Raw genomic sequence first — 25,804 nt, forward strand, 5'->3', positions numbered from 1 at the left:
TTTCGTTTTATTTAGTTTTTTAATTTCTTTCATTTGTTCCATTAACCTTTGCACTGTTTTATAAACTTTTTTCTTATCTTTTAAATATTTTTTTTACAGTTTTCCTCTTTTAATTTCAATTTAACTTTTACTTATTTTATTTGCTTCTTTCCTTAAGGGTTGATTGCATTTATACCGCGAGAAATGAATCCACTGATTTAAGTCAATTTTTCATTCATCGCCTTCACTATTTAATATTCACCTCATTTTCTTACAATTTTATATTTTATTTTAACTTTTTTCTACAATTTGTTCTGTGTGTACCGGAGCTTACAGTCTACTAAAAACAAAACTATTCTTATGCTTTCACGCATAACATTGGAAGTGAGTTCGTGAGTGGTTGGTAGTAGTGGCTAAGTGACGAGTGAGTGTTTGGGAATGTTTGTTGATTTGATTTTTTTTTTTAGTTTTTTTTCTTTGCTGAAGTGCGACTGCTCTGATTGCGCGAGTATTTTGGTTTGGTGAAATTGTGGTTTCCTTTTTTAATTTTAAGGATTCTTATTAACGCTTCTTTTAGCTGATGTGTGTTTTTCTCCAAAAGGCAAGAAGCGGCCCGAGTTGGTTCTTAGCAGGTTAAAATTAACAGTTAGAGCACTTTGATAATTTTTCAAAAGTTTTGCAAACGCGTGCTTATATACATATATTTGTACATATGCACAGCAGCAGCTTCAAAACTGTTGCGCTTAGTTGGTGTATGCTTTGGAAATTAAAAAAAATATATATAAAACAATAAAAAAAAAAAAAATTAAAAAAATAAAAAAAAATTAAAAAAAAAAAATTAAAAATAAAAAAAAACTGTTTTAGTTCTGAAAATTTCCAAAAATGAAATGCTTGACACTAACTTAGTTTTCCTCGAGGTCTTACTGCCAGACCTTCAAAACTGTTGCGCTTAGTTGGTGTATGCTTTGGAAATTCAAAACAAAAACAAAAATTAAAATTTTAGTTCTGAAAATTTCAAAAAATGTAGTTTTCTTCGAAGTCATACTACTAGGCCTGTTCCGTTTTTTTCAATTATTAAAAATGTGCCTGGAAGCGAGACAAAAAAACTCTGTCTTCTGCATTACAATGCGATTTGAAAATTCAAAACACACAGTTCTCCTCCTATTTGTGTTAGCTTTTTAAAAATTTTGTATTTCCCTTAAAGTCAATCAATCGTGTATTTTCATTACGGCGGTTCCACTTATCAATTGAAGTCGGGACACCGAGCAAAATTTTTGGAATGCAGAGCAGAGGTCTGATAAAAGTTATTTTATATTTTATGTTAAAATGAAAAAAAAAATTTCAGTGCAGAACGATTTAGTGGTACGTCTTACAACAGTTACAGCACACGTTTGCAAGTATTTTATATGGAAGAAAATGCATAACATCGTACGCGAAAAAAATTATCCAAAATCCACGCAATTTTTGAGCGACTTCAAATTTATACTTCATTATACCAAAAATGAATGGGCTATAAAACTAAATGCCCAGCAGTTTTCTAAAGATTATAATTGAAAAGTGAATAATTTTGTTGTGCATTTTTTTATATGCATTCATTTTTTGCGAATTTCGTACAACATGTGGCACTTTGATTTATACGGTTTTTCTTAAACAATGAACTATATTTTTACAAAAAATTAACGAAAAAAATGTATCATCGAAAATATTGGGTATAATGTGGGCGCACGTCGAGCATATATAAAATATATTATATATTTAACTATTCGTGTACCCCAGATGCAAATATAAAGCCATACTACAGTTCGACTTTAAATTACAGTAAAGACACCCCTGCCAAGAAGAAGTTGACCGCCCAAAATGAAAAGCTTTACAGAAATAAGGACTCTCGAATGGGGCAAGGCGTCAGTGCAAGGGCACGAAAGATCTTCAACGAGCAATTCAGGAAGAATGAGAAAACGTCGATTCTTTTGAATTTAAATCTTAATTTTTTTAACAACCTACTTAGAAATCCTTCGAGCAGCACTGGGTGCTTTTTAAAATTTTTTGTAGTAAAGCTGAAAAATTTGTTAAAAATAAACTCCACAGAAAAGTTTACTTCCAGCCCTTAATTTTTTTTTGTAAATTTCTTAAATTATACAAATTTCGCGTGTACTTCTAAATATTTGGCTTAGTGTATTGGGGATATGAAGAACAGTGCTGCCAGATTCCCTGAAATGCACCTTGACCTTTAACCTTCCGTTGGGCACCTTATTTAAAACCTTGGCACCCGGGTTTGGCTTTTTTTCTTCTTTTTCAAGGATCCTTTTTAAAAGATGATGTCCATAAATCGATACAAAATTCAGTTTTAGGAAGCTACCTGGAAGTTGAAGTCGTGGGCTATAATAGAAATATGTTAAATTCGCTTCCAAAGTGGATAAAGTCTGGCCAGAAAAGTCCCAGATGCCCTACGGAGGATTAAGTAACATTCTGCGCTAATTTTTTACCTCACACGCACAAAATATATTGTTTTAAAGCAAGAAAGATGCCGTTATCAATCTTTTCTAAAAAGCATACACCAGTACGAGTACATACTTTTTTTTTAATGAAAATGTGAATTGGTAAACTAAACATTTTAATTTTATTATCTTTAAGCATCCTTTTTTATATTTATCGCAGGGTGTTGGTTGTGCAACCAAAAATACGGATGTTACTCTATTAATTCTGTAAAGTACTACTTAAGTACAGATGTAAATGTTGCTGAATTTATAAAAATTAATTCCAAATATTATCAAAAATTTTAATTTTTCAATTTCAATATCTCGAAGACTAAGCAGGATTTTGAAAAATGTTACTAAAAAATAATTCATCAACAAAATGAGTTGCTCCCTTTACAGCAGTGAATTGTTTGTTTTCAATTATATGCGAACCAACAACGCGCCCTGCCAGATATTTAAAATTTTTTTTCCTTTGATGGAGATGTTTTAGTTTGTTCTATTACAATCATTTTTTGCAATCATTGTTTGTTATGTTTTGTGAATGTATTTCGTATTATTAATTTAATTTATTGCTATTTTAGTGTGCACTTTGTGCAATTTTCAACATTTATATTTTTTCCGAAAAATTTCATTTAAATATTTTTTCTTTTTATCTTTTCACTTTGAAGCCCAAATTTTTTTATTAATTTATAAATTTTGCTTGTATTAAAATTTCATTTACAGGACACTGAAGACTGATTTGTTTGACCAAAAAATGTATTTACATTAACTGATTCAAAATAAATAGGAAAATTAAAAGTTTCCAAAGCAAAAATTGTCTAGTTATTAGAGAGAATCTAATTAATAATAATTTAATGAATGCTTTGAAAATATACACTTCTATACAAAAACTATAATCAGTGCTTGCTTAGACACCAAGAACCATGAGATTTAATAAAATTTATGTTGAATATCTCAGATACAAGCGGTCGACTGTCAAATTTGTATATAACTTTTGAAGACAACAACCACTGCTCACCCGACTACCCTAAAACAAGTAATAAACTGTAAAAACCTCAATTATGAATTCTGCTAATACGGCAGCGTAAAATATCTGCTCGGTTGGCTTTTAAAAGTCGAGTGAAAATGAATCACATGATTGCCTGCTAGTCCTTACAATAACCGAGCAAATGTACTCGTAAAAGTATATATTCCTTACAAGTACATTGAACATACATTTTTTTCCAAGTTTTCCGATTGTTGCTTTGATTTCTGTATGCTGAAAGCTTGCCATTCTCGTTATTTTGAGAGAAAAGCCGCAGGGACACCCTCAATGCTTCAAATCATCTTAAGTTTGTTTTTTCATCCAGATATGAAAGTACTTTACATATGCAAAAGTTGAGTATACTCGTATGATTAAAGTCTCCCCTCTCTGTGAGCGCAATCCAAATAAATCAGATTAATGCTTTGCACTTCCATTATTGAAATTTCCCAAACTTACTGGTTTAACTAAACGTTTCAATTTGAGGCAATCGGGCAAAGCCACACCGCGTCTTAAGCTGAGCTGAAAATTTTCTTATAAAGAGTAAGCGCGAGGGTGGGCCCATGAGACTCTGCACAGGTAGCGTTGCCGTATCAAATTCGACATTATGCTTGTCAAGAAACAGCTAACTATCTGGCTGATCTGATAAATTAATACTTTTGCTGTGACAGCTATTTGAAAAAGAGAACTTTAAGCATTTTCGTAGTAAGTAAATTTCGTGTGCCCATTAAAAAAAGCTGCATAAAACCAAAATAAATGCTTGGTAAGCATTATGCGTACTCTTCAGCTTCAATTGAAATGATCAGTCAATCCCGCTGTGTGTTGAACTAGCTGAAGTAACACTGCACAATGTGACCGTCCAAATTAGGTTTTCAAATCAGAAATGATAGGTTATCGGTTGGTCGGCAAGTGAAGCTATGCGAGTTTGAAGCGTCTACAGGCTAGAGGAATGGATCAGTGATTTGGTTGGTTGGTTAGTTAAAGTGGCGATTCATGCAGAATCGAACTAGCGTTTTCGCCCCATTTGATTTCAGTTTAGCATAAATATTGGGATATGGAAGAGCTATGCGCAACATGATTGCCTTAAATGCTCAAATAGTTACAGATGTAGAAAAATACTATAAGTCAGTCGGCATCATTTTAAAATGAGCATGCGGAGTTAAGCAAAATTTCAATCCTGGATGAATTCGATTTAGAGCTCAGTTAGCTCATAATTAATTTACGTAACTTAACTTAACTTAACTTAACTTAACTTAATACTTTGCTCCACCTACTATATGAAAAGCTGTGTTAGCGGCTGTTTAAAACTTATTCGTTATAAGGCAAAGCATCAAAAATCCTAAGCTAAAAATTTTTTTCAAAAACCAACGCTATTTGAAACTTATACTTTATAAAGGGTGGTTCAATTTCAAGGGCCGATCTTGAACCACACCTAAACGTCACCGACACCGTTAGACTTCTTTCTTTGGGGTTATTTGAAAGAAAAAGTGTACGTCGATAAGCCAGCAACAATTCAAGAGCTAAAGGTTGAGATAATTCGACACATTAACGGCATAGAACCTCAATTATGCCTCAGCGTCATTGAAAATTTAGACCATCGGATGGAGGTGTGCCGCCGAGGCCGCAACGGTCATTTGGCCGATATTTTGTTTCATACGTAATTGAGCCATAACAATATTATCATAATAAAGAGAAATGACAATAATTTCCTAAAAAACTGTATTTTATTTAAAGTCAACACCGGCCCTTGAAACTTAGCCACCCTTTATATACCAAAATGCTATCTAATTCAGTGGGCTATAAAACTGCGTGCTCAAAATTTTTCTCAAAATTCTGATTAAACGTGAAATTTTGATATAAATCTATTGATATTTTTTTTTATTTATACAAAATTTGGAACTTAGACTGAACAAAAATTGAAACGGATTTTCTAGGAAATCGAATCATATTTTCATAAGAAAAATATATTACTAAAATTAAATAAGAAACAAATAAATTGTAAACACTTGTCAAAATGTCTAAGGTGATAGCTATTTACCACAGTCTACATATATCCACTGAAATTCTGAATACAAATATTTATCTAAAAATTCATGGCACATATGTAATACATTTTAAATATAATATTAAAACTGCATCGAGAGCATCTTGAAACTGCATCGCTTGAGGGCGAAAAGCGGGTGAAGTTTGGAGATGTGGAGTTCGTCTTCAGCATTGCTGTATAAGTGTGTAATCGACCAATCACAGCGTTGCTCTGCCGGCTTTTCCTGCGGTTCTCAATTTAATCGATTTCAAGTGAGAAAACACAACAGTTCGATATTTTCGCTCCGTTACTGAATATTATTGAAATCTAAGTTAGCGTGAGGGTAGAGGTCTGCGGCCGCATTACCAGCGACGTAAACGCGTGAACAAATTTTATGTAACATTTAAAATGAATGAATTAATTATTGTAAAAAATCATGGAAATTTCTCTATTAATGGGCGTAGATGCAAAAAAAAAATTGAAAATAAACTTAAATAAAATTATGTTTAATTTAAGTTTTTCGTTTTGTTAAAAAGCTTTTACATACTAAATAGATTATTTAATGAAATAAAAAGTGCTAACGCAAAATAGAGTGCTAAGAAAAGTCATTCAAAACTAAGGTAAGCAGCTTGTAAGTGCATATTTACCAGCTAAGAGTCCCCATTGAGAATGAAAACTAAATGAAAAATAAAAAAAAAAAAATCAGTACCTTACGCATTCTAATAAGTTTATACAAATTCATACAATTTTGTTTTTGAACAATTTTTTTTTACTACATACAAAAAACAAAAAGTGATTTTGAGTGATAGAAATATTTTTTTTTGTATAGGTCAATAGGTATTATAGAATATATGACGTCAACAGTTGTAGCAAAAGGAAATCACTTCCAAACTGCCAATGGCCTAAATTACTATTACTACTAGTACCACCAGCATGACCGAAAAATAAATTTTTATAGCTTATTCTGAAGAACGTTTTCATTATTTGTGCAAATAATGTTTTCATACTTTTTATGCAAAAATAATTAATAATTAGTAAAATGAAAAGTCAATGCCTTCATTAAGTTGAGAATCATTGATAATAATGCGATTGGTCAGTTCCAAATATGAATAACTTAATGAATGAGCGCCATGAAGCGAAGTTCGTTCCCATGACAGGCGGTACCGGAACGACCCGACCAGCAGCAATTCCCGTCGTATATGTAGAATGTTTATGCTGCTCCAAAAGCAATATGAAGCAAAGTTCTAGGCGAAATTTCCACTCAAAAATAAAACGCGCAATTTTATGACACTCGGTAAAGCAATAAATATTTTTTAATATTTTTTTGTTTTTAACAAAACATCTTCAGTGTCTCTGCCTACGTGTGTCAAGCGCGCCTCCAATGCAGTGTTTGTGTGTGCCTACTAAGTTTTCTCCTAGCCGCAGTGTAAATTCTAATAATGATCTTCATTTTTCTACTTTTATTAATTTTATTAATATTTATTTAGTTATTAAAAGCGTCAACCGCTTAAGTTGTTTCACCCTGTAGGCATACGTATGTAAGTATGTATGTCCCACATACGCTCCACTTTTTGTATGTGTGTGTTTTATTTCATATTTCACATTTCATTACTCAAATACTATGTTTTATATTTTTGTGGTTTTGTGCTGTGAACAAACAATTCATTGTTAGGTTGACTTTTACATTTATTTATTTGGTTTAGTTGTGTTTGTTTTTTTTCGTATTTTTTTGTATGCGCAAATAATTTGTTTAGCCACTGTGCGTCTACAGGTTTGTTCATTATTGAGCGGAAATGGAAGTGAGCGCGAAAGAACTTAAATTTTAGTTGTTGTTTTTTTTATTGCCACTTTGCTAACAAATGTAAAAAACGAGAAAACAAAATAATTTTAAATTATTTCATCAAATTTGTTTGTTTTAAATTTTAATACTAACACAAATGTATGCAAGTAGGTACGGTATTGTTGAGCTGAATGGTGTATACATACATATATGCATGTGTATGAAGTTGTAACTATTTTTCTTATTAGCAATCATTTTTTGTGGAATTTTTTGCATGCTTCATATATAAATACAGTGAGTGTCACTGGAAATCGTACAGGTATTTTGGTTTTCGATATTTTTTTAAATATTTTTTAAATATTTTTTTTTAAATTTTTTGTTTTTAAGGTATAGTTCATATTCTAAAAAAAAAAAGAAAAAACTTAAGAACAGTAAAAAAAATTTGAGTTACTCTGCTCGATTTTGTTAGTGGTTTTCAACTGTGTCGTTCGTGTGCGAACCAATTTCGCAAAATATTTAATAATAATATGTTAACTGTTGCAAAATGTTAATTTATAAGAAAAAAATTTATAAAAATTTTGCAAATTGTAATATAATCTCATCGCTCTTCTTTATGGTCTTAGAAAAGTTTGGCACTAGTTAAAATTTTTTTAGCATACAAATAATACAATAACTATAATAATAATTGCAAAAAAAAAACATCTGTGCGATTTTCAGTGACACTCACTGTATGTGCCTAAGTTTTCATGCACACAGTTTGAATTTCTTTGCTCTCGGGGTTTCTTCAAAAATCTCGTTGCGGGTTTGTTAATTTATAATTTTCCTTTTATTTGATGCTCTCTACATCATCTATTTGTGCTTTGTTTATGATCCTATAACTGGGCATACTAACAACAAAAATGTTTGTGGTATTACAAACTTACTAATTTTTCTTGCAATTTATTTCGCTAATTTCTTTGTTCTATAATTACATAATAGTTAAGGAAAAAACTTATAATGGCAGTGTATTTTGGTCCTCAATTCTTCTAGCAACACAATTTGTCTGCCCATGAGTAGACTTTTTCCACTAGTTGGTTAGAGTATTTTTTCGTTTTTACTTTTACTGTTCAATTCAATTACGAAATTTCTAAAAATCAATACCACTACGAGGAGAATTTTGAGTGTTTGTTTGCTTATTTATATTCGTTTAATTTTACATTTATTTTTTATACTTCCTGTTTATTTATTTCTTGTTTACTGTGTTTTATTTTGTTTATTCGTATTTGCATTATTTAGTATTTTTTTAATTAATACATTTTTCGTTTTTGGATTCGTGTATGTTTCTAATTCTGATATTTAAAAATTATGCGTGTTTTGTTGTTGTTATTGTTGTGGTAATTTCCTCATCGTCATGTACACTATTAAATACTATGGCAGTTTTATTTATTTATTAATTTATTATAAAAACATTTTTATCGTTTATTGTATTTGTTGTATTATTTATGAGAAGTTATGAAAAAATTATGAGAAAATATGCTTAAAAAAATTTAATTCTGATATTGCAGAAAAACTTACAATACATAATCATTTTTTGAGCGATGTAACTTCGCATGACGTCAACTGTCAAAGCAGCTGTGAACTGTTTTTAATTAATGGATCATTTATCATTATTGCAAAATAATATTCTCCCTCAATAGTATCATATATAAGTAGTGTTCTTTCTCATTTTAGGATGGATAAAACTTGCTATTGAGCTATCGTGGCTGTTGTCAGTAGTCATCAGTCAGCTGTCAGCTGTCGAAGTTAGTTTTCTATTTATGGCATTTATTTATAGAAAGTTTGCGCTCTCAAATATTATTTGAGTAATTAAACATCGCGCCCTGCGAAATAAGCTGTCAGCCGTCAGCAGTCATATGTCAACGTAATTTGTCACCTATCGAAGGTAGTTTTAGTTTTGTTACAAACACGTTGGAAATTTTCTCGTAAGCAATTTTACGTCGCAAATTTTGAAAAATTATTCTGAAAAACTGCATTGAATTTGCGAAGCTCATAGAAAATTTCGATAATTTTCAGATCGGCACTACCGCCCGATAATAGTAAATATCATTACAGGTTTAATTGAATCAATGTCAACAGAAAAAATTTGCGTTATTTAGCGCGTGAGAAATATAGAACAGGTACTTAAAGCAAAAATATTGCACTCAGAAAGTTACTCTAGGTTCACCCATTTGCAAAAAGTCACGGAAATTAGAACTGGCCGAATAATACAATAGAAAAATATGAAAAAAATTAAGGCGCGAAATTAGCTCATATATTTGAAGCTTGTTTTTTTGTGAAGTTGCTTGCCGTGAGCAGCAATGAATTGAAGCAAGTTTCCCTTTTGAGTTATCATTTCATTCGCTTCGCACAGAATCCTCCCGAGCCGAGATTTCCTGAGGCGAGAGGATTGCTTGATTTTTAAATGGCAAAAGAGTCGCTTTACGGACTGTAGTGGTTTTCATATGGTATATCCTCATATCTCTTTTTCTCATGTCAGACTTATGAAATGCATAGCTCATTTTATATGTGTCTACATACCATATTTTGTATCGTTGAGCTTGTGAAATACATCATAACAACAAGATAACAGCTGAAATACCATTCTAATATTATTGCACTCTCTCTCTCTCCTTTCTACCTTTGTTCCCACTCTCCTTTGTTACCACTCTTCATAGGTTAACTACTGTTACTCTCCTTTCTCCTTTACTTCATTGATTAGCTACGGCGCAGGTTTCAGCGGCCTTTTTGAAAGAGATGGTCCACCGTAACAACTACATATATCTCCGAAGAGAATCTAAATTTATAGAAAATCAGTATTAAAATAGCTTAGCAGGGAACATCTTTCCTGAACGCAGCTACTATTGATGGGCTACCTTAACAATTCTCAGCTAATCCCCTGGTTCCTGTGTTACTAAGGAATTTCACCAGATATGCGATTTCGATGATCCCAAAAATAGATATCCGAATTTAATAAAAGCTTCAGATTGCTACCCGTTTCTTCTTCGTACAAGTACAAAGTACAAAAGCACAGCAATCAACATGTGACAATCTGAGAATTTACAGGTGAATCATTTCCCTCCAAGGCCCTGTTAGAGAGGGAATTTCGTAATAATTGGATTTAAGAGTGATTTTTTTCGAGTATGTAAAGAATGAAGTAATTGGGAATAGCCTGGCCAATCTGCCAATAGTCTCAACCAATCTGAATACAGCTATGTTCGTCCGATTACCGAAATCAGGCAGCATCGGCCGCGGTTAATACGTTAGAGAAGATATCTGCATGTTTTGTTAAAATTCCACTATACCACGACATCCTAACTTGGTATAAATATTTTATGTTGCGGTAATGAATACTTCAGTTCAGTATGTTTTTTATAATTTTTATGTCCTAAACTCACCTTCCATTACCATAAATGAGCTTGAGGCTATTATTTTTAGATTTCTTTCAGTTCAGATTTCCTTCGAGCAGAATACTCTCTAAGGCAGAGCTACTAGAGAAATAGTAAGGGTCCAGTAAACCTGCAAAATTACTAATAACAGGCTCATACATAAGCTTGGTGGTATATTTATATGGAAAAAAATCTTTCAACCCCATAGCCGATGTGAAATTATGTACATACTAAAGTTATAATTCTATAAAGGACGCGTCTTTGAATCAATTTTCAATATCAGATTACTGACTGTTCATCACAAACTCTTGAACTTACTTTTGGCTTGGTAATAGATAAATTTGGAAATAAATTGTCCGTATATTTATGGAGAACAATATCTACATACCGAGACATTGTGAAGTATTTACCAACTCTTGCTCTTTCAACCTTGTTATTTACATCCGAGAAGATCTGCACTCCATGTCTCGCTCTCTTAGTCTATTGCTCTCTAGTAGAGCACGTTGTTAAATGTTACTACACAAAGTTTGCTCCATTGGAACATACGATGCTTACGCATATTTTAGGCACCTTGGGGACTCTACCTCTGAAGAAGTGCTTTTCTTTTTAAATGATCCTGTTGTTAAGCCAAATTTTGATGGTTTCGTAAGAGTCAAGTTGGCCTCCTGAAATGTATTATTGCCTTCATCCAAATAGTCACTTGATAAATTGTGTCTGGTTAGTACCACAGATGCTATGAAGTACAGTTCTTAGTTCTAGCACTTCAAGTATCATAGTTTGAAACTGCTAAAGAAAAATGAAGTTCGGCGTTTTCAAAGCGAAAGATCAATTTATCATATCTACTCGTACTATTCTAGTTACATTTCTTGAATGGTCTTCCAACTCCTGTCATCAAGCAGAAGGACTGCAGACAGCTTGTTGTACTGATGACGGGCCACTTTCTGTGTGCGAAGCAGTGTACTCTGCCCGGCTTGTGAAGAGGAAGATGAGACGGCGGACCACTTCCTGTGCGTCTGCCCCGCCTTCGCTCGAATCAGGTTTGAGGTCTTTGGCACTGATGTGTTAAGAAGCCACCACCTTGCCTCCTTGGCCCCACAAGATCTACTCAGATTTCTTCGGAAGTCGCGTAGATTTAAAGAAAATTAAAAGGGAATCCGAGCGCAGTACAAAGGACTTAATTATGTCTTAGTGCTGTACTTGCTACTTGTCCCGACAAAAAAAAAATGCAATAGAAGACGCCTTAGTTCATAGCGACTAAGATTTTTTGAAATATTTCGGATCCAATTTTCATTTCTCGCAAATGCTGATTTTTTGCTACAAAAACTTTCATATTCAATTAATTAAAAAAAAATACTGTGCAACGAACACCTCTATTAGAGGGACACTTCCCTTGAATGAGCCTTTTTTCCATACAAAGTCTTAGAGGTCAGAAAAAATTACTCTCTCTTGAACGAACATTTCTCTTGGTGGGAAAGTTTTGCCCAAGGTTTTTAACATTTTTAACAAATATAGGTATACTATCTCCGAAAGCTGAGCCATAGTATTTCAGGGCACACGTGCTAAATTTACATAACCTACAAGTAGCGTTAGTCCAGCCAACTTTTTCAAATGCATTAAGAGTGCTAAGCGTTTCTGGAAGAAGATCGCTAAAAATCCATAAAAATATTGGCGGATAAGTATTTAAAAGAATTTTTCAACAATTTTGGACAAAACTAAAGTGGTGTGAAAATAGTAGAAGCTTTACAATTTTATTTCATAGGAGTTGACTATAAAAAGAAATAAATCTACATTTTAGCTTGGCTATGAATTACTTAATTAAAAGTATTAAGTGCATTTAAACCTGCTTCAAAGAAAGTACAAAGGCAAGAAGCTCTCCAACTCCCGGCACATTCAACTACCGAAATTCGCTTTCCTCATTTCATTACGCAAAAAGTCAATTGATTTCGATATGATTCCAATTGGTGTTTTGCTTGCTAATTAAACTGTGGCGCGCTGAAATACTAAGCAAAAAAAAAAAATCTTTTATAAAGAAGTTTTTCCTGCAATATCAGCTGATTGAAAACAATAATAAGTAAATTATTTTGCAAAATTAGAGCTATTGCAACAGCATCCTAAGATAAATGTTCTTAACATATAAACTTAAATTCCAAGTGACCTGAGTAATGTGTTAATAATAAGGTGACATTAGCGCGAGCTTAATAAATATTTAAAAATATTTCTCTTAGACTGAAATTAAAATAACTACGTACAATATTCAATTTCGCGTTTTGTTCAAATAACGACAGTTAGCAGAATATTCCGCATTGAAACTGATGACATCGAAAGTTAAATAACTTTTTGTGTCGTTGATGCAAAATTTGAATAAAAACATTTTCAGCTATGAGGGCGGAAAAAAGCTGTAACTTTGCTTTCGCAGGTAATTGTACAGTGATCGAACTAAAGCACGCGCTATCGAATAAGCTTTCGCTGCGACACAAAAAGCTTTCGCTTCGTTACAAATAAGCTATGTATGATGCGAATATGCAACCAGAGAATGTCCATTAACATTCTTTGATGCAACTATACGCCAAAGGAAGTTTATTATCAGTTTCAATAACCGCAATTTTAGCTCTGCTAAAATATTGCACTTAACCAAAACCAGTTTTAAATACTAAATTTTTAACATAGCTATAGTACTACATTGGCGTGTATGCCATGAATAAAAAAATCATAAATTATAGTCATGATTAAAAAATTAGCTGAGTCTTTCTCCAACTCCAATTCCTAAACTTAAAAGAATCTTATATCTTTAAGAAGACTATAAGTTTGACATTTTATAGTGACATCTACTTAACACATACATATTTATAAAGAGGTATTTATGTGCGTGAAAATCACTTGCTTAAAATATTATAAAATTTACGTTCACATATAGATCATAAAGGTTTGTCATGTATGTATGTATTTACGCTAGTAGTCGGACTTCTCCGAATATAAATCGCAAATATTTGATGTGCCATGTTTTATAACGAAAAACAAATAAATATAGTGGCGCACATAAAAATAAAGTCAAGTGGTTTTAGACTGGAACTAAAATTTTGGAATTTGCATTATGTGCACTTATTCCAAATAAAACCGCAAACAAAATGTGAAGTTTTATAGCAATGCAATTTTTTGTTTGTTTTAATTTGGTTTCGGATTCACTTTAAAGCCTAACGACAACTAATCCATATTTTTTAGGCCCTAAGTGCAATTGCTTCCGCTGGATTGGTCTTCATCAATGATTTCCTGATTTACTTTAATTATCGATTTAGCTCGAGCTAATAGAGCTTTATTTGTGTAAACCTAAACACACAAGCTGCTGCGAACAACGAACTAACTGTATTTGAAGAAAGAATTTTCGACGATCACGTGTTGGGGATCGATATGGGTTTCGATATTGAATGGGACATATTTTCTCATTAACTCGCCTTACTACTTTAAGGTGTTCTCGACCACGCCCTTATAGTGGCAAAAAACAGGGATGGTTGTTCTATTACATCTCGCTCTTTAAAAAATCCTTTCTTTGTAGACCATCACATTTGAGGTCCTTAGCTTGAGTTTCCCGAAAAAAACCTTCTTCTAACATGTTTAAGTGTCAGTTAATCTGTTGGTTGGTTGGCTGGTTAAAGTGATGATTCTTCCAGATTGCAACTAGCGCTTCCGCACCATTTTGTTGCTACATCCTCGTTACCAACTTGTTTAACGATTATTTACAGCATGACTTTATCCAGTCTGTGCGGTTTAAGAACCTTATGAGCCAGACAGTTGTTCGAGATTCTTGAGATTCACAGAGGAAATCGAAGATTGTCTCCTTTTTCTCCTGTTGTTTACAACTATGACAGTATGTATTGTGAGGGATACCTATTTTGGCTGCTTATTCTCCCATAGACCAAAAGCCAATTATGACTGCAGTTAGTCTCCAGGCGACCCGTCGCTTTATGTTTATCAATGTCGACGATTGCTTGAGGTTTTAAGTGGGCCATAACGTCCTGCTGATTTTGCATTTCATTTGGTCTCTCTATCTACAATCTGCGATTGGAAGGAATTTTAGGGAAATTCCATTCTTGACTGCACCTAATGGTGGGAATACCGGTACTGCACAATTAATCTGTACTTGGTTCGATTTTAACAACCAGGAGAGGTACTTATTTTTAAGTCGACTATTTCACGTTAGATGGCACTAGCGTTGAAGTATTTAAAAAATCGTATTTTTAGTCCGATTAGGCCCATATTCAAAACAAAAATTCGCTCGTTCAAATTGAAAACATACTGTTAAAAAAATTTACCTAGGTGGCATTTAGGTAGATACATTTCAAAACATGTATTTATGCCTGGTTGGGTTCGAATTCAGAATATGTAATATGCATAGCCACCAGACTCACATTTACACTTTTTTTTTTCTGTGTGGGTGAGGTAGGATTCAAAATGCCTTCGCACTTACAGCGACCGTCGTCTATTGCGTCGTGTGGTGTGACCACTAAAACGATCCCTCCTCTCCTTCTGGGGAGACACCCAAAGTGTTTTGTGACAAGCCCGAACAGAAAATTGTCGAACTATCTTCTAAAACTGGGGAAAAAATACGTTCGGTTGATGGTCGGTATCACTACAGGACACAACACATGGAATCATTGAGGACCCGATTTGCTTGAGAAAGCGGATAGCACAGAACATTTTCTCTGTGAGTGTCCTACCTTTGTTAGAGCAAGGCTACGACATTTTGGGTTCCGAAGTCAAGTCGAGAATTAGTAATATTTGTTCCTAAAATCTAGAGGATATCTTCAGATTTGCGAAAGAATCTGGAAATTTCTCACAGAACTAGCTATCTCCGTCTCTGTCTCTATTCTATCCTACCTCTTTCTTTATGTTACTTCTCTCTTTTCCTCCTCGACTATATACCCTTTTATTTTCCAGAGCTTTGAATACATACAATGGGCTTTTTAGCCCAAGAGTTACCAATCTCTGGGTGCTTCTTGGCTCGCCTTTTTCAAATTTAAATTTCAAACTCGTAGGGAAATGTTGTTTTTCATTTAACAGACTTATCCTCGTTTCAGAAAATCAGCTTTTTAAAGCGAAAATTTCCGTTCCAAAGCAAAAATTGCGGCATTAAGAAAAAAGATGATTGTGAGCTGGAAAAAAGCAAGTCGTATTTTTTAGTGCTTCACTCATAGAAGGTGATGGCAGTGGAGCAACTGATGTTTTTTCCTTTTTCTTAAAATTTATAGGTTTAAAGTCAAAGTGGTCTGCTCTTGTTTTCATTTCGTTTGTTCTGATTGAAATTTTAACATTCAAACTACCAAATTGCAACACTAAACTACATGTAACTTTTGTTTTTGTGCTACTGCTATCACCTGTTATAGACTCACGTGGCTTCCGATAAATAAATAAAATAAAATGCAATACAATTTTGGCAACTCATACTCAACTTGTTAATTAAGCTAATATATTTCCCGTAATTTGAATTTGAATTTAATGCTGAAACGTAAAAAACTAAGGTACTTATTTTAGCAAACGGATTTTTATGAACGCCACTGTATTGTACATATACATATGAACCTATACGAAATATATGATAAAATGTGCTCTTATGTAGGTATTTTATGAACCTATGCATGTATGTGTGTATGTATGTACTATGTACACATGACATATTCACATATAGTAAGACATAAACGAGTAATTAGTAAAATCACATTTGGTTGCATTGTGCTTTGAGAGAAACTTAACAAATTTTTTTGATTGAAATAATTCCATTGGTTCACATTTAAGGTAAATGAGTTTCACACTGCTCGTATTGCAATTTACTTTACTTGTGCTATACGTCCATATGTATACTTTTAGTATAAGGATTGTACATTACTTAAAAACCCTATGTATGTAGTCCATTATCTTGGAGTATGTATTTATGCATGTATGTGTGACGTGTGTATGTATGTAATATGTGCGTGTATGTAAAAACAGCTGATTGATTATTCGTTTTCGCTTTCGTTTTCTTTTTTAGTTTTTTTTTGTTAAATACTTTCATTTTCATTTATTTTATTGTATTATTTCTTTATTTTTTTACTTGTTGCAATAATGTCAATGCTTGATTGGTGCTTTACGGTAGATAGCGTTCTACGAATTTCTGAATTTCTCACTGTGTATTTCAATTCAGTACTACGCAGTATCAGCTTGTTGTTGCTGTGTAAGTTAAGTGAAGGTTTGGGAACAGGGTTAGCGCCAGGTTGATTTTTTCCACATTTGTTTTTTATTTATTTATTTATTTATTTATTTATTTACTTTGGTTTTTCTCTTTGCTTTAACTATTTCTTAAATCCTATTGAATTGCATTCTGGTATTTTTTAATTTTTTTATTTTTATTAATTCTTACAATTATGCTCTCGCGCTAGAGTATTTATCGTGTGTCTCGTGTGTGTATGTATGTATGTATGAACGTATGTGTTTTGCATTGTTGTGTGATGGTGTGTTTTTTGCTTTTCAAATTCTGTCACTTCCCTGTTTTCGCCACGCCTTTAATTGCCCTTCTAACTGCAATTGTTTGTTTTCTTCTTAATTAATTTACTACAATTCACTAAAATTGTTTCACTATTCTTTACTTAAACGTATTCTGTTTTGCTTATTTTGTCACTTCCATTTCTTGTTGGTTTTGGTTTTTCTTTCAATTCTTTATCCATTTTATACCATTTAATTTGCTTATTAGTTTCTTTCTTCTTTTCCTGTTATTATTTTTTGTGAGTTTTTCAATAGGTTATTATTATTATTATATTTTATATATATGAGTGTGTATGTGTGAGAATGTGTGTGTGTGTATTTTGTGTTAATGCTTAATGTTGTTAATTTAATTTAAATTTAATTAATTGCATTTCTATATTCTATCCTCTTCATCTTCCTCCTCCACCTCTTCGCCGTTCTCTTCGACTTCCTCTTTGTAGCCGGGATGCTCGGATATGGCGTAATAGTTTCCATTATAGATGACACCCAGCTCGCGCAGCGCATCACCACGTATTGTCGCCTTTATCGTCCAATTATAGCAATCGTCCGATTCCGATTCTCGATCCAGGCGCTCCACGTCGAGTATCTTCGAATTGAGCCGCTCCAATATGATGCCGATATCTTTGATGCTGAGATGTCGTTTCTGATCGACAGACAGCTGATCGATTAGCAGCAGGAATTTCTCAGTCGTCGTCTTATCATCCTCCATGACGGTATTCTCTGTTTCGCTCTCGGAGCTATCACGCTCCGGCGCAATATCCAGAAAGCGTACATGGCCCTTGACGCCCGATGAGCGTCGCTGCATGCTGCCGCCCATCATAGGATCCACAACCGATGACATTGATAGCGTCGCTTGTTGCTGCGGCTGGGGACTCGTTGTGCCATCCTGTATGGGCGACGTGGCCACACTTTTATGCACGGCTATCTTGCGTCCCTCCTCATGCAACGCACAACAATGAAAATCGCATTCCGTGGTGCTGGGGCTACCCGCCCGACTGGGCGTGTGCGCATGATGCGCACATTCGGGTGTATGCACATGCACCGCACCCACGGCGCTATCAAATGAGCCGCCTTGTTTAGATAGGCGTCTGCTGGTGCCGGGTATTACAACACCGGGTGGCAGCACCACACCGCCCGGATGGTATATGCTCGCTGGACCTTCATCACTAATGACGGTTATTTGTGGGCTGGCATAGCGTTGTTGTGACGATTGTGACGACACCGATTTGGTGTCCAGCGAACTTTGCGCCGACAGTCCTTTCTTCGATGGTGAGTATTTGTCCGATGACATGAGTCCATTACTGCCGCTGACACCGCTTCCACTCGGCCCCATGCCACCGACGCCGCCGGGACCCCCACCACCACCTCCACCGCCTCCTCCTCCGCCTCCACCTCCCTGACGCTGATCCCAGTGCAGGACCACCGTGACACGACCCTTATTATCCATAATCTTCCAAGATGGCGTCTCATCGTGTAGTTCGAGCGCATGAATCGTCTCACAGACGATCTTCGGTATAGCTGATATCGCTGCAAAGTGCACGAAAAAGAAAAGAAATACATGTATGCATAGGTAAGAAACCTAAAGTAGTAGTATCGAATTGATTAGCATACCAGCTTTTATAACATCAACACCAGTTGGATACCAGCGTTCGCCCTGCCTTAGCAATAGTAGCACCGTGTTGTTCGCCAATGTACGAAAATATTCGCCATCTTCGATTTGGGTTCCATCGCACTCCAGAACAACACGCACCGGTTCTGAGGCAGGAACCCCCAATTTATCCTTTCCTGTTCGCATGCACACATTGAAAGGTCAATTAAAGTTAAATACATAAAAAAGAAGCATAATTGCCCGACTTACCTCTGACTAATAGCTCCTCGAATGTTCCAACAACTACGCCTTTGCGCACATTTCGCCAACTATCCCAAATTTTAAGGGGTCTCTTGCCACGAGACTCCTGGAATCAAAGAAAAGAATTGCTATTTAAAATATTCCAAATAAATAAAAATCTAAATAAAGTTAATACAATTCTTAATATACATATAATTAAGCTTTAATATTGAAACTTTAAACTCTTTATTGAGTATATATATATCTATATTATTGGCGAGTACACCCTTTCTGGGTGTTTGATCGAGCTCCTTCTCCTGTGTGGGGTGTGCCTCTTTATGTTGTTCCATAAATGGAGGGACCTACAGTTTCAAGCCGACTCCGAACGGCAGATATTTTTGATGAGGAGCTTTTTAATGGCAGAAATACACCTCGAGGTTTGCCATTGCCTGCCGAGGGGCGACCGCTATTAGAAAAAAACTGAAAGTCCAAAATAAACAAGGCTGAGCTAAAATAGAAACGATAGGAGCTTTGTTCTCATAACTTCGAGTTTATTTGTTCAAAATGGTCCCCTCTGGCCCCGATGCACTGCTTTGAGCGATCTAAAAGCTTTTCGGAATAGTGTTTCAGGTCCTTGACCGGAATGTCCTTCAGGATGTCGGTAGAAGACTTTTGGATGGCCTCTACCGACACAAAACGTTTTCCTTTCATGACCAAATGTAATTTTCCGAATAGGATAAGTCACAGGGGGTCATATCAGGCGAATACAGTGAGTTATTGATGGTTAAAATGCGATTTATAGTCAAAAAATCAGTCACAAGAGTAGATCGATAAGATGGTGCATTATCATGCCTCCTTCGCGATATTCGACAATTGCCATGCAGCAAACGCTGCAAAACGCCAAGATAGAAAATTGAATTGACAGTTTGACCCGTTGGCACCACTCTTGTGGACAACTGTCTTGGAATCGGAAAAACAAATGAGCAACGACTTGATTTTTGTCTTTTCCAAACGCGATTTTTTGGTTTGTGGCTCGTCTGGAGCCTTGCATTTGGCACTTTGACGCTTAGTTTCAGGTTCATGTCAGTTAACTTGTGCGGAATGGAACGTGCACAGACCTTTCGAGATATTCAACTCCGATTCCATGAATTTCAAGGATGGTTTCGATTAATTTTTGATAAATTTTCGAACAATTTCGATGGAGTTTTCGGTGATTACTGATTTTGTGCGACCGTATGTTCATTATAATTTATATCCTCACAACCATTTCTGGAAAGTGTAAACCACTCATGAACTCTGCCACACAATAGAAAATCATCGTCATAAACTTTTCTCATCAATTCAAATTTTTCAATAAACGTTTTACCGATTTTAAAACAAAATTTCATTTTATCTCTTTGCTCGAAACTCATTTTTGTACCGATTACACAAACATACTGTGACTTTAGACGCAATAATTTCGCTTCCACTGAACCGAATGTCACCAAGCTTTCACTGGAAGTCAGCTAGGGGGTATAACTTTCAACGCACTAACTCATTAAAAAGATGGTGCCATCAAAAATATTTCTATGATGCCAATCTTGTTTATATTGGACTTCAGCTTGTAGAGCTGGTGCAAAAAAGTTTGCTCTGAGCAAACTCATCAATTCAGATAAATCGGATTTTAAATTGAAATAAAACAACGAAAATTCAAATTGATTAGCAATCTTTATTAGAAGTGTAGAACCATTTCATGACATTTATTTTTTATATATAATTGGCGCGTACACTCGTTTTGGGTGTTTGGCCGAGCTCCTCCTCCTATTTGTGGTGTGCGTCTTGATGTTGTTCCACAAATGGAGGGACCTACAGTTTCAAGCCGAGTCCGAACGGAAGATATTTTTATGAGGAGCTTTTTCATGGCATAAATACATTCGGAAGTTTGCCATTGCCTGCCGAGGGGCGACCGCTATTAGAAAAATGTTTTTCTTAATTTTGGTTTCACTGAGATTCGAACCTACGTTCTCTCTGTGAATTCCGAATGGTAGTCACGCACCAACCATTCGGCTACGGCGGCCGCCATTTTATCATTTTTAAAGATAGTCCCTTTCAAATGTTGGCCGCAACTGCGCCATAACTCGGACATCCGTAAACACCAATTTTGAATGATTCGCTGGAGGACTTCAGTCGGTATCTCGTGAATGACGTTAGTCATTTTGGCTTCCAATGCCTCAAAGCACTAAGACTTTACATACATCCACAAATAAAATTCCAAAGCTGTGATATCACATGATCATGGTTGTCGATCCACTAGTCTGAGAAGAGTGATAAATTGCTCGCCTCAACGACACAGTAGGAACCAAATGTTGTGGAGATCTTGGACTTTCATTTCTGGCATCAAAAAATCGTTTATCATGGCGCGACAATGGATTTAATGGCTGTTCTTGAATGGCTTCGGGTTGCTCTTCAATTGCAATTTTGCGTAACCATTAAGCCAAAAATTGGCCTCATTGCTGAACTCCATAAGTTGGCCTGAGCGCGCGATGAACACTTTTCATAAAACGTCGATTTTCGTAATTCCATTGTACGATTTGTAAACGTTGTTGAAACTTAAGTCTTTCAATGATTCCATGATTTCAATGAATACTGAAAAAATTATGTATTTAGTTTGGAAGTAGTCACGCCTGTTCCGCTCATCCTTTATTATATATCAGTAATTTATTAAAAAGCCACCACATACTGACAACTTTTGACTATTTACTTATTGATTATAGTTTGTAATTTCAATTTTTTTTTTTTTTAATATATAGCAAAATGCATGTTTGAACTCTCTCAAAATTTGCATTGATGTTTATAATTTGTCTCCGTAAAAAAGGTCATGCATCGCTATATGAAAAACACCTTCAGGGGAAAAATTATCAACTAGTCCACCACTCTACGTATTCTCTACTCTACATTCGAGTTGTTTTTCGTAAAAAAAATGCATTGGCTATGAAAGGAAATACTTCTACCGGCATTCTGCTCGTTCGATATGTTTTGGACCGTGAGATAAGGAAAAAATTCATATGCCTGTAGAACTTTAAATGCGATATAGTAATGCTGAATTTTTTCATCAATTAATTTAAAGGACTCAATTTCCAATGAGTAGTTTTAAGTGTCTAAACTCACTCCATAATATTAATATGGATATATGGAAACGAAAGAGGATATATCCAGCTTTTAATAGTTGTGTGTTTATTTTTCGCCAAGAAAAATGTAGCTTAATAATATTCCTTGAAAAATTTATCTTTAAATATCCCTGAAATTCCCTAAGGAGTTATTGAAAAATATATATATTTGAGGTATATAAAATATTAGTTTAGGGGAAAAGAAATTCCGAAATCCCTTACTTTCTTAATTGATGGCTGTAGTAATCGATATTTCGTGGAGTATGGTACCGTATAAAACAGTTTTAAACTATTTGCGCAAAGCTAAGTTCAAAAAGAAGCTCGATGTTTGGGTGCCACACCAGTTAACATCAAAACCAGAATGAATCGAATTTTCATCTGCCGATGGCGGCTAGAGATGAGAAATGGGTTACATGCGACAATACTATGCACAAACGCTCTTCGCCAAAGCTTGATGCAGCAGCTCAAATGATGGACAAACTAGGACTAATGGCCAGGAAGGTTCTACGGTGTATTTGGTGGGACTTGAAAGGATTCATTTATTATGAGTTGCCTACATTTGGTCAAACACTACTAATGTGGCCAAAAAGTAAGGTGAATTTATTTATCAAACTTCGCGGGATTACAATTTCGCTCTAGTTATTTTTTTCATGAGTTGGCAGCACTGTTAATAACATCTGGGCCAACTTTCATGGGAATGTCATTATCAGTAATATATTTACGCTTGTGTTTACCAAACGACCAAGAGTGCATTTTTCGATTTTTACAATGTCTGATTTGATTGAGCAGAGAAGTGCCATCAAATTTTGTTTGCGGAATGAAATTTCGGCTGCGGAAACGTTTATCATGTTGCAGAAGGCATTTGGTGATTCGACCATGTCGCAGAAAAATGTTTATAAGTGGTACAAAGACTTCAAAGAGGGTTGAGAACGTGTTGATGACTTGGAGCGCTCCGGACGACCATCGACGTCAACAGATGACCAACACGTCAATAAAGTGAAGGAGTTAGTGCTCAAAAATCGTCAATTGACTGTTAAAGACCTTACTGATATGATCGGAATATCCGAAGGATCTGTGAAAACCATTTTGAAAGACCATTTGGGTCGTCGCGTTGATGTGTGTGAAACAATGCTTTCAGACTATCAGGACAAGCTCAAATGCATCATTACGGGAGATGAGGCTTGGATTTATGCTTACTACCCTGAAACAACCGACCAATCAAGCGAGTATTGTGCTAAAAGCGAGGCTAGAACGAAAAGAGCACGTCAAAGTCGTTCAAAAATAAAGGTCATGATGACAGTTTTTTTCGATTTTCGTGGTGTGGTGCACTATGAATTCCTTCCACCTGGCCAAACTGTTAATAAGGAATATTATTTGAGCGTTATGCGTCGTTTACGTGAAGCAATTCGTCTAAAAAGACCAGAATTATGGGCTAACAACTCTTAGTTTTTGCATCACGATAATGCACCGTCTCCCACTGCACTCGTTCTTCGTGACCATTTCGCCAAAAATTCCACACGTATCGTTCCGCAACTACCGTATTCGCCTGATTTGGCTCCGTGTGTCTTCGGGTTATTCCCAAAACTTAAGAGACCACTCCGGGGAAGGCGTTTCGAGTCAATTGAGGAGATAAAAGCTGAATCGAAGAAGGTGCTGATGGCTATACCGGAAATGGACTATTTGGCATGTTTCGGGGACTGGAAAAATCGTTGGCATAAGTGTATTTCATCGAGAGGGGATTATTTTGAAGGGGATGAAATTGATTTACAAGAATAAATAAAGATTTTTCATTTTACAACCAAATTCACCTTACTTTTTGTCCACAGTAGTAAATTCAGATCTCTACTGTCAACAACTGGACAGTTTGAAGCTGGCGATTGACCAGAAACGAGCAGAATTGGCCAACAGAAGCCGTGTTTTGTTCCATCAGGTCAACGCAAGGCCACACACGTCTGTAGTAACTCGCCAAAAACTCTGTCAGCTCGGTTGAGAAGTTTTACTGCTTATTCACCATATAGTCCGGACATGGCACCAAAGGGTTACCACCTTTTTCTCTCATTGCAAAACTTGAAAATCAGTTACTAGAGTTTTTCGCCAATAAGGACAAAGACTTCTTTGAGAGTGGCATTATGAACCTACCTTTAAAATGACAACACAGTGCATATTCGACCCAAATCGGACATTCCAAAACAGCTTAAATAAAGTTTTGAATTTAACACAAAACTAATGGATTTCTTTTCCCCCAAGCAATATAAAGGGTTTTCCAATAAGAGGTGTTATTTTGAATAGTATTGCGCTATTGAGAGATGATTAACGATTTTTTATGGTCGGAATTGGATGGTATTGATCTGGACAACGTTTATTTTCAACAAGACGGCGCTACGTGCCACACAAGCAACGAAACCATTGATCTTTTACGGGAAAAGTTTCCGAACCGTGTTATCTCTCGAATAGGTGATCACAATTGGCCATCGAGATATTGTGATTTAACACCTCGTGTTTTTTTTCTTTGGGGCCACGTGAAAGAGAAGGTCTACCCCAATAGCCCAGGGTCGATTCAAGACCTCAAAGATGGAATTCGTGGGGCTATCGAGGATATAGGGCAGCCACACCTCTTATTGGAAAACCCTGTATATGTGGTAATATATATTTATGTAAGTATACCTCAACTCCGTTCTTCTAGCTATTTTATAAAAACGTAAAAAAATAATAGTTGAACTTTTCTCCTTTGAAATAAAGTAGACGCAATGGAGATCACTGATCCACATTTGTGGAACAACATCAAGACGTACGCCACAACTAGGAGGAGGAGCTCGGCCCAACACCCATACACATATACATACATATATATATATAATGGAGATCACTGTTTACGTTTTCCGCTGTGAAACTTTAAAATCCTCTAAAACATTAAATTGATGAGAAAAAGAGAATGCAGCATTAATTTATAAAATCTATGGTTTTTCATGTATACGAAATTTTTTCTGAATAACAAAAAAACGCAAATTTTTTTCACACGGTGTATTGAGTTAACAATTGATAATTGTGGCGGTACAAAACTGGAAAAGAGCATTATGCAATTGAGCTGGTAACATTTTTAATAGTAGAGGCGAGAACTTCTTCTATCAAGAATCAGGCAATTGCGCTCTAAGCGGACAAAACGATGAATATTCCATCTCAGTCGAATAATCTTATGTTTATTTCATTGCCGAAATAAAGCGAATAAATATTGACAACTTTTTGCTTGACTAAACACCGTAAGTGAAACTCTATTAGCTTTCAATGTAATAAAATATTCTAAAATTATGGTTGTAATCCAAGTCTTCTATATTGTGAAATAAGCATTTTGTTTACTTAAAATAGCTGTACTCTCAAAGCATAAATTATCACAATTACTAAAAAAGTAATAACTCTTCGCCTGCCCTCTAAAATCGGCACCCACCCACGCTAAGACAAATGTCATCTATTAAGGGGGGAAACCTGTTTAGACTGATGAAAAAATCGAAATTTTTTTATTGCATAAATTGTTAGTATAACTACTCAAGAATGTGTGGTAAACATTTTAAAAGGAAATTCTCATTATTCCCGATTCTATGAGCACTTAATTGACCGCCCGTCGGTTCGGCACCGTAGCGCGCG

At 35.1% G+C, this 25,804-nt stretch overlaps 1 protein-coding gene across 2 annotated transcripts in view; it reads right to left on the reverse strand.

Moving 5' to 3' along the window:
• Window positions 1-13,616: 13,616 nt before the first annotated feature.
• The window catches only part of LOC128866740 (uncharacterized), a 78,315-nt gene continuing 66,127 nt past the window's right edge, over window positions 13,617-25,804 (reverse strand). For both annotated transcript variants that reach the window (XM_054107703.1, XM_054107702.1), the window contains 3 exons: window positions 19,050-19,146; window positions 18,803-18,976; window positions 13,617-18,718 (listed from right to left, as the gene is read on the reverse strand). In XM_054107703.1, coding sequence (XP_053963678.1) covers window positions 17,565-18,718; window positions 18,803-18,976; window positions 19,050-19,146 — 1,425 coding nt within the window. In that variant the 3' untranslated portion in view covers window positions 13,617-17,564. The remainder of the gene's footprint in view (window positions 18,719-18,802; window positions 18,977-19,049; window positions 19,147-25,804) is intronic.

The sequence above is a fragment of the Anastrepha ludens genome, chromosome 6, assembly GCF_028408465.1.
Source record: "Anastrepha ludens isolate Willacy chromosome 6, idAnaLude1.1, whole genome shotgun sequence".
NCBI lineage: Eukaryota > Metazoa > Arthropoda > Insecta > Diptera > Tephritidae > Anastrepha > Anastrepha ludens.